We start from the raw sequence: 9836 nt of genomic DNA, 5'->3' as shown, positions 1-9836 counted from the left end.
TTTTATCGAAGAACCACTGACATAGAAACATAGCTTTAGATTGTGGGGGCCTAAATAATATAGTAGAAGCATTTTTTATCAAGATTTGATCAATGTCACCATGGTCCACACACTACAAATTAAGAATAAAAAGAAAATGTTTTTTTCTTTTCTTTCTTTTTTTCTTTTTTTAAGAGCACATTGCCAAAAAGGGCAGGGTGTGCTCTAGCACCCCCTAGTGTCTACCTGTGCACGCCACTGCATAGCACCCGCCGATGTCCCACATGGAGATCTGTGTATGTGCCTGTGTGTGAAGACTACAAACTGAAAAGTGTATACTATTTGGCAATCAATTCGGCCCACTGGCAGAGCCTGTTTGGTTGAGCCTCAATTAGCTGAGGCAGAGGCTGGAAATTGCACAGGTGAAAGGAGTTGGCCTCATTAGGCCCACTGGCAGAGCCTGGCCCAGGTGAAAGGAGTTGGCCTCATTAGGCCCACTGGCGGAACCTGAGCAGAGCCTTTTGTGGTGGTTCTGGAGAAGCGTGTGGGTCCGGCTTTGGCGGGTCAAACGGTTCTCTTCTACACATACACACGCAGAGACGTGGTGCATTTATAGTAGGATGCGTATAGGATTTATTATATATTTTGTAACACACATAGCTTGTGAATCTGCTACTTTTGAATTGATGCTTTTGGATAAGTTATATTTTGGATAATGGATAATATGGACATTTTATATGGCAGACATAAGAAAGCGAGAGAGAGGAGAGTAAAGGATAGAGAGAGAGAGAGAGAGAGAGAGAGAGAGAGAGAGAGAGAGAGAGAGAGAGAGAGAGAGAGAGGGGCAGGAGGGAGGGAGAGAGAGAAGCAGGAGAGAGAGTGAGAGAGAGAGAGAGAGAGAGAGAGAGAGAGAGAGAGAGAGGCAGGTGCTGAGGCCGTCCTGTCACACCAAGAGGTCACATGACAGCTGTACTGTCACACAATGACTTATTCTTCAGCCTGCACACACAACACACACACACACACACACACACACACACACACACACACACACACACACGCACGCACACACTCTTTACCAGCGGACACTGCACTCTGGCTGTAATTGTACGTGTAATTATTGATGTGTGTGATGTGATAATAATTAAACATTCCACATGACGCCATAGTACCAGTGGAATTATCTTTCGTGATTTGACTCACTGAAGAACTGTAAGGTCAGTGGTTTTCAACCCTTTTCATATATCAAGGCCCACATGCATTTGAGCCACGGACCACCATTTGATGACATTTATAGCCTCTCAGACCCAAAACATAATTATTTTGTTATCATAAAACCAAACAATAAGGGTCAATTTGGTTTCACTTTATACGCTCTCAAGAGTTAAAGATGCGAGCATGGGGATCTTCAGCGTGTTTGAGTAGATGGTGCGCTGTGACTGGCCAGTCACTGTGATTGACCTATAACCTCAGTGAAACTATTAAAAAACGCAGTGGCTGGGGGCGTTTCCAAGGACCCGGAAGAATGATGAAGATTACAGCGAGCGTCAAAGAACTACAAGTGTAACTCTCCAACATTCAGCCGGGGACCACCTGGAACCTCAAGGACCACTGGGGGAAAACCACTGTGTTAGGTTAAAAAGCCACTGGTGACATGTTCAACTTCAATTAGGAATCCCAGTAGGCTATACCATACATTCAACAGGCATATAAGAAAGGTTGATAGTGGTCAGTAGTGTAACGTTAACCATATGTAAAGTACATTTGCTTAAGTACTGTACTTTTGAGGTTTTTGTACTTTATGCTTGAGCATTTCCAGTAGCCTACTTTTACTTCTATACCTACTCAGATCCAAATAATGTATTTTCACTACATTGATTGATTGATTGATTGAACATTTCATTCACAGTATGCAGAATCGGTACATTTCAAACAAAAGCACAAGGTAGCCTAATACAAAACCTGCTACAGTGTACGTGGATGAAACTATAAAAGAACTATAAGACTTGTTTGCATCAGGGTCCTCCATTTTCAATTAATCAGATTCATTCATTTGAAAACTTGAGTTAGCCCACTATAGTTACTTTGTAGATTTGGATTTGTTATTACAAAACATACATTAACCACTTTTTCCACCACTGATGATGGTTAACAATTTAAGCAGTAGGAGGAGAGTCCACTGGACTAGGTTCTCTTCTGAACTCAGCAATGCTGTCATTCATTGTGCCTCACTGCCATCTAGTGGTCAGAGATTAAAATAGCTTTTCCAACAACGTCTTCAATAAATAAATAAATACATAACATTTAGCCAACATTTTGTCTCTGAATTTATTGTCTCAACCTGGAATATGACTCATTATCAGAAGGGGTCAAAATGCTTGAAGATGGAGTGCCGTGATTTTTTTCCCACCCTTAAACATGATCATCAGGTGTTATTGTTATACAAGGAGGTATAATTTGTTCAAAAAAGTGTACAGTATTTGTTAAAATGATGGTTTTATGTGGACACACCCACCAGTTCATTAGGTATGCGTGAGTTTAACCTTAGCACCACCCACCTTATCCAGCCCCCCCCCCGCCTCCTACTTTAAGACCACCCACCTGTCATAGTCCCTCCCCCTTCTTACAAAAGGACTGCCCATGGCTCCGCCCATGTGTTTACACATAAAATGGCAGAGGGAGGACAAATTGGTGAGATTCAGTCATATATATGTTTGAGCCAGATTCTGGTTCAGATGAATAGGATGAAGTACAACTGGTCCACCACACATTTTGTCTCATATGACTCATTTTCAGAAGGGGTCAAAATGCTTTAAAAAAACCCACACAGGCCTATAGCCTACATACTGGGCTATATGAAGTTACGGACTGGCATTTTAACCACTTCTAAACCATGGACCTTCAATGAAATTCATATCGAATTTCGCTTATTTATCCAGGGCTATGAGTTCTCTCATCTGATTGGATAAAATTGGTATCCCGACCAAGAGTCAAGAGGGATTCATTGATTGTATAGAATGGGTAGCCTACAGTTCAACGAAAGTACAAGTCAATACAAAAACTGCTAAAAGCACTAAAAAGCACTGTTTTTTTTGTTGTTGTTTTTTAACTATATGTCAGATGTTTCAATAACTTGATTGGGGTCTTCTTATAGTGCAGTAGTTGACGGTGGAGAGCCGGGGCGCCAAACACAATGTAAGTTGACAAGAGTCAGAGAAAGTTGCGCGCTCTGCTCGCGCACAAGTAGGCCATTCACGGCCAACTAGGCCATTCATGGCCAACTTGTGTGCAAAGTGCAAGTTGGCAGCTCGACAGAGTGCATTTCTAGTTTCTAGTCACTACAGTTGTCAGTGTTAATTCCATGATTCTTTTCTGTGTTAAACTAACCAAATAACATGAATCTACCGCTCGTATGACTACATGCTCCCATCTCGGTTGTGTTTCCAATGGCATTACAGTTCTGTGAGCACAGCGTCATGATTGATCAAATATATTTCTGGTCTGAGCAGCAGAGACTGCTTCCGTTACTCGGCTCCTGGGAGCTGTAGTTTTTAGAGCATTTTTAGATTGTGGAATAGTTGTCTGGCTGCGCGAGACTACGTGCGAGATGTTTTTATGTTCATGATTCACCAGGATCCTGGTAGGTTTAATTATAGGCTTAAAACCATTGATATAAATATTTTTTGGAAATCTCTATGGGAAAAATGAATGGGGTCTGGATCGATGGAGCAAGAATATGTCCGCTATGCCCTATATAGTACTAGAGGTCCCAGGCCTCTACTAATGATCAAGCTCAGCTTGCTAAAATAGAAACACACAAAAAAGACATGCATTGAGCTTCATGTTATGCAGTTTAAGAACAAGCATTTTAAAGAAACCCTACAAGATGAATCCAACAAAAACATCAATAATCAAACCTGTATAAATGGTTGGGAAAACAAAACTTGGGGAGGAAGAGGTGTGCAATATACAATGTACTGCAACTTGTGGAGCAGTCCAGTCCAGAAGGTCCCACCCAGCCCGTATCTACAGGATAGCATGGTTGGGTCTCTTTGCAGGAGGGGGGCATGAGGTTGGGTCCGGTGGGTGCTTTCGGTTCTGTGTTGGCAGTCCCTGCAGGGGACAGCGGTCCAACAACTCCAAGAGCATGTGCTCTGTGACAGGATGCTGAATGCTGTTCCACACGGCCATGGCCGTGACATAGGAGTTGGGTAAACTCTTGTCCGTCCTCTGTCTCATGAAGACCCAGGTGTTGTCCCGGAAGGTGCACTCGATGATCTTGTTGTCGTACTGCTTCAGCTGCTTGGAGGCCTTCATCTTCGCCAGTGGCTGGTTGTATCTGCCCACATACAGCAAGCCCACCGTCTGAGGGAGCAACCCTTCCCCTCCCAGTTTCGTGATCTTGAGGCGAAAGTCTACCGAGTTTTGACTCGGAGGCTTCCACTTGAGGATATGGTCACACGTCCCGGGTTTGTATCTCCCGCACGGCTGGAAGATCAGCCCGTCCACTTTGTGGCTGACCTGAGATAGGAAGCTTCCTCCCAGGAGATTGCGCGATTCATGAATGTCATAAAAGTCCTTCTTTCGGACGCTGAAAGGCTCCTTGGTTTTGTCAAGTTTCCCCGTCTTCACCATCTCCGTCCGGGGATAAATTATCTCGTTGCTAATGCATGACAGTCGGGTATTGAAATCACACTGGCCAACGGGCTGCCCGTTGAACTTGACGATGTCGTAGATCAGGTAGCGGGGGATGGACCGGCCATCCACTATGTCGATGACCATCTCCCCGTCCAGCAAGGTGTTGGACAGGTGGACGCACAGATCCTGGCTGAAGGGGAACTCGAGGTTGGCCACGTGGAAGATCGCGTTGTCTCTGTCAACCATGTACACTTCGTTCCTCCCGGCGATCAACATCATGTAGCGAGTGCCGTCGGCTTTCCAGCTGACCTTGTATGGTTTCTTCTGCAGAAGGTGGAGGTTCCTCCTGTCCATGGACACGGGCTGAGCGCCGGGAAACCCAGACTTGTCCCATCCAGTGAACTGCTGACACGTGCTCTGAATCTCCCCCAGTGTTGGTTGCGTGGTGACCTGTGTGACCCCCGTCACTGTCACAGCTTCCAGGAACACTGCACCCAGCTTCAACCACTCTCTCCTCCGTTTGCTGCCTCCGCCGGGCACCGAACCGCAGGAGGAGCCCGACTCCAGGCCAATTACGTTGCCGTCCTCGTTGTGGTCATCATCGTCGACGTCGAAGCACCATTCGGGCCGCGCGGGGGCGGGGGGTGCGTCCACTACGTCGCCATAGCGTCTGAACAGTTCCCTGAGGTAGTCTTCCTTGTAGATCCCCGGGGCGCGGGACTGGGCGAAGCCGGCCACAGCCGCCTCCACACTCCAGTCCATCTTCTCCACCAGGTAGGCACACACCAGGAAACCCGTCCGGTTGAAGCCGTGTGTGCAGTGGACGCCGATTAATTCCGTGGGATTCTTCGTCAGGAAGTCTTCACACATCACAATGAACTTCTCTGTGGTCTCCGATGAAGGACACTCCTTGTGCCCTTTACATGGAAGTTTGGCATATTTGATGCCTTCCTTTTCGATGGCCCTGAAGTCATAAAAGCGAGCGGTATTCGTCAGGTCGACGAGCAGGCCCATTCGCACTTTGAGGCTTTTTAAATAGTCCAACAGCAGGCTTGGATGAAAGTGATCGTCTTCCGGAACTTTGTCGTCGTATTCGGGACCCAGCATAGTCTTCATTGGAAGGAATCTACCTGCTACGGGCTGGCCTTTTCTGGGACAATTCCTCCACCGAGGGGGAGGTCTAGCGTTTGACATTATTGTTCAGAGGATCCGTTTCACTCTATTTACTTGAACAACTTCACCCAAATAGCCCTTCTGGACATCAGAGTATCCGGACCCATCCTGTGGTACGAAGAATCTGTTCGTCAGTGGGCCTACGACAGCAGTGCTATTCAAACACCTCGGAAGATCTCATATAGGCGGACCGAGTCAGTTTGTGTACCATATCCATATATGGGCATGTGTTTCAACCAATCAGCCATGCTGTGTTCCACATCATTGGGGGTTCACACATTTGCTCCTATAACAGCGGTTAAGGTGATATGGGATGGTTATCGTTAGCCTCGCGTTGCGATACTAATATACCACTGCGCTGGGCTCGGGGCATATGCATAATATGCAATAGGGTCGGGTGAAGTGTGGCTTGCGCCAGGCTAGGATATTTTGTGAAGTTAGGTGGAAAATTAATGTAATAAACCTGTGGAACAGAATGCTTTCGACCTACCAGATGACAGAATGGCAAATATAGGATTTTCAGATGGGATATTCTAATAGGATGTTATTGGGCACAGGAAGTGTCTGATCTTCTCCGTGAGCATGGACTTGGGCATCTCTACATCCACAGACAGAAGGTAGATGTGGGGATATTCAAGGAATTGGCTATGGCAAAATACAGAGTTAAATGGTTGGAAGAAATCAATGATAAACCTAAACTATACGTACATATTGCCAGTTTAAAACTGTGTATGAATGTGGAAAATATGTTGTGTATGATCTATGTTGTGCACAGTTCCCCTCGGGAATACTGCCACTACATGGAACGGAAATAGATCAAAGACTATGTAGCTATTGTGAACTTGGTGAGGTCGAGGATGAATTCCATTTTCTATTGTACTGCCCTTTTTATCATGATTTAAGAAAAACACTATTTGATAAAAAAAATACATGTAGGTCAGTGTTTTAGTTAAATATTTATTTGATAACCATACATTCGCAAATGTCAAACTTTATCCATGAAGCCTGGCACTGGTGATGGATCATACCAACTCCTATGCTGAGATCTAAGTTATTTGTGTGTATGTACATATATGCACATATATATCCTATGTGTGTGTATACATCTATACCTTGTCGAAGTTAGACGCAAATCGGTCCATTATCTCCTTATGTTCTCTCTCTCTCTCTCTCTCTCTCTCTCTCTCTCTCTCTCTCTCTCTCTCTCTCTCTCTCTCTCGACAAAATGGAATACTTGAATGTACAGTAATCTTGATTATGTTATGTATACTATACATTGTATGATATTTACTTCTGTTTAATATTTTGGTGTCAGGAAATATATTGTACTGTAAATTGTGTCTGAATAATCCCGTAAAAAGGCAAAAGGCACTCAGACACGTAAATAAAATCATTCATTCATTCATATAGTTTCTAAACTAAAATAGACCCTAGGAGAAGCACGACTGCTGGCTGTCCAAGACATGTGGAACATGAATTTAAGACTGCTGGCTGTACAAGACGAACATGAACTTAAACTGCTGGCTGTACAAGACGAACATGAACTTAAACTGCTGGCTGTACAAGACGAACATGAACTTAAACTCTGGCTGTACAAGACGAACATGAACTTAAACTGCTGGCTGTACAAGACGAACATGAACTTAGACTGCTGGCTGTACAAGACGAACATGAACTTAGACTGCTGGCTGTAGAAGACAAACATGAACTTAGACTACTGGCTGTAGAAGACGAACATGAATTTAGACTACTGGCTGTACAAGACGAACATGAACTTAGACTGCTGGCTGTACAAGACAAGTGGAACATGAACTGAGGACTGTTGGCTGTACAAGACAAGTGGAACATGAACTTAAGACTGCTGGCTGTACAAGACAAGTGGAACATGAACTTAAGACTGCTGGCTTTACAAGACATGTGGGACATGAACTTAGACTGCTGGCTGTACAAGACAAGTGGAACATGAACTGAAGAATGTTGGCTGTACAAGACAAGTGGAACATGAACTTAAGACTGCTGGCTGAACAAGACATGTGGAACATGAGGGGGCCTGTCTCTACAGAATAGCATGGTTGGGTCTCTTTGGAGGAGGAGGAGGGGGGCATGAGTCCGGGTCCGGCAGGTGCTTCCGGTTCCGTGTCTGCATTGCCTGGGGACAGTGGTCCAACAACTCCAAGAGCATGTGCTCTGTGACGGGATGCTGGATGCTGTTGCACACCGACACTGCCGTGTTATAGAAGTTGGGGGAACTCTTGTCCGTCCTGTGTCTCATGAAGACCCAGGCGTTGTTCCTGAAGGTGCACTCGATGATCTTGTTGTCGTACTGCTTCAGCTGCCTGGAGGCCTTCATCTTCCCGAACCACTTGTCGTATCCGCCCACGTACAGCTCGCCCATCATCTGAGGGAGCAGACCTTCTCCTTTCTCTTGCGTGATCTTGAGGCGAAAGTCCACCGAGTTGTGACTCGGGGGCTTCCACTTGAGGATGTCGTCACACGTCCCGGGTCTGTATCTCCCGCACGGCTGGAAGATAAGCCCGTCCACTTTGTGGCTGACCTGAGATAAGAAGCTTCTTCCCAGGAGATTGCGCGATTGGTGAATGTCATAAAAGTCCTTCTTTCGTATGCTGAAAGTCTCCTTGGTTTTGTCAAGTCGCCCTGTCTTCATCTCCTCCATCCGGGGATAGATGATCTCGTTGCTAATGCACGACAGTCGGGTATTGAAATCACACTGGCCAACGGGCTGCCCGTTGAACTTGACGATGTCGTAGATCAGGTAGCGGGGGATGGACCGGCCGTCCACTAGGTCGATGACCATCTCCCCGTCCAGCAAGGTGTTGGACAGGTGGACACACAGATCCTGGCTGAAGGGGAACTCGAGGTAGGCCACGTGGAATACCGCGTTGTCTCTGTCAACCATGTACACTTCGTGTCTACCGGCGATCAACATCATGTAGCGAGTGCCATCAGCTTTCCAGCTGACCTTGTACGGATTCTGCTGCAGAAGGTGGAGGTTCCTCCTGTCCATGGACACGGGCTGAGCGCCGGGAAACCCAGACTTGTTCCATCCGGTGAACTGCTGACACGTGCTCTGAATATCTCCCAGTTTGGGTTGCGTGGTGACCTGTGTGACCCCCGTCACTGCGACACCTTCCAGGAACACTGCACCCGGCTTCACCCGCTCTCGCCACCGTTTGCCACCACCGGGCACCGAGTCATATGAGGTGGGGCCTGACTCCTGTCCTATCACGTTGCCATCCTCGTCGAAGCACCACTCGGGCCGCGTGGGGGCGGGGGGCGCATCCGCCACGTCGCCATAGCGTCGGTACAGCTCCTTCAGATAGTCTCCCTTGTAGATCCCCGGGGCGCGCGACTGGGCGAAGCTGGCCACAGCCGCCTCGACCCCCCAGTCCATCTTCTCCACCAGGTACGCACACACCAGGAAACCTGTCCGGTTGTAGCCGTGCGTGCAGTGGACGCCGATTAGTTCCGTGGGATTCTTCTCCAGGAAGTCTTCACACATCCCAATGAACTTCTCCGTGGTCTCCGATGAAGGACACTTGTCGTGTCCTTCACACGGAAGTTTGGCATATTTGATGCCTTCCTTTTCGATGGCCTTGCAGTCGTAATAGCGAGTGGTATTTGTAAGGTCGACGAGCAGGCTCATTCGCACGTTGAGGCTTTTTAAATAGTTCGACAGCATGCTTGGATGGAACTGATTGTCTTCTGGAACCTTGTCATCGTATTCAGGACCCAGCATAGTCTTCATTGGCAGGAATCTACCTGCTACTGGCTGGCCTTTTCTGGGACAATTCCTCCACCGAGGGGGAGGTCCATCATTTGACATTATATCGTTCAGAAACTACGACGTTACCCTTCTGGACATCAGGGTATCCCGACTGTTCCTGTTGGTACACAAAGAATGTCAATAATCTGTTTGCCTGTGATCTTTCTACAACAGAAGTGTGCTATTAAACACCTCAGACCAACTTACATAGTAGGCTGACCAAGCAAGTTTGTGTACACGGATGTCGCCATTGGCAACGGTT

The 9836-nt window shown here is 46.7% G+C and overlaps 2 protein-coding genes across 2 annotated transcripts; both read right to left on the bottom strand.

Annotated features, from left to right (window-relative positions):
* Positions 1 to 4005: 4005 nt before the first annotated feature.
* LOC308325902 (mRNA-capping enzyme-like) lies at positions 4006 to 5811 on the bottom strand (the record flags this gene model as incomplete). Its single annotated transcript, XM_080778660.1, has 1 exon — positions 4006 to 5811. One exon carries the CDS (start codon positions 5809 to 5811, stop codon positions 4006 to 4008), a length of 1806 nt encoding a protein of 601 aa, XP_080634786.1.
* A 2035-nt stretch (positions 5812 to 7846) lies between these two features.
* Positions 7847 to 9634, bottom strand: LOC308325895 (mRNA-capping enzyme-like; the record flags this gene model as incomplete). The annotated part of the gene is made up of 1 exon (XM_080778647.1): positions 7847 to 9634. One exon carries the CDS (start codon positions 9632 to 9634, stop codon positions 7847 to 7849), a length of 1788 nt encoding a protein of 595 aa, XP_080634773.1.
* Positions 9635 to 9836: the final 202 nt, after the last annotated feature.

The sequence above is a fragment of the Protomyctophum bolini genome, assembly GCF_963924005.1.
Source record: "Protomyctophum bolini genome assembly, chromosome: 2".
Taxonomy (NCBI): Eukaryota; Metazoa; Chordata; class Actinopteri; order Myctophiformes; family Myctophidae; genus Protomyctophum; species Protomyctophum bolini.
Note: the sequence above shows the minus strand (reverse complement) of the source record. Positions and strands in the feature narration are given on the sequence as shown.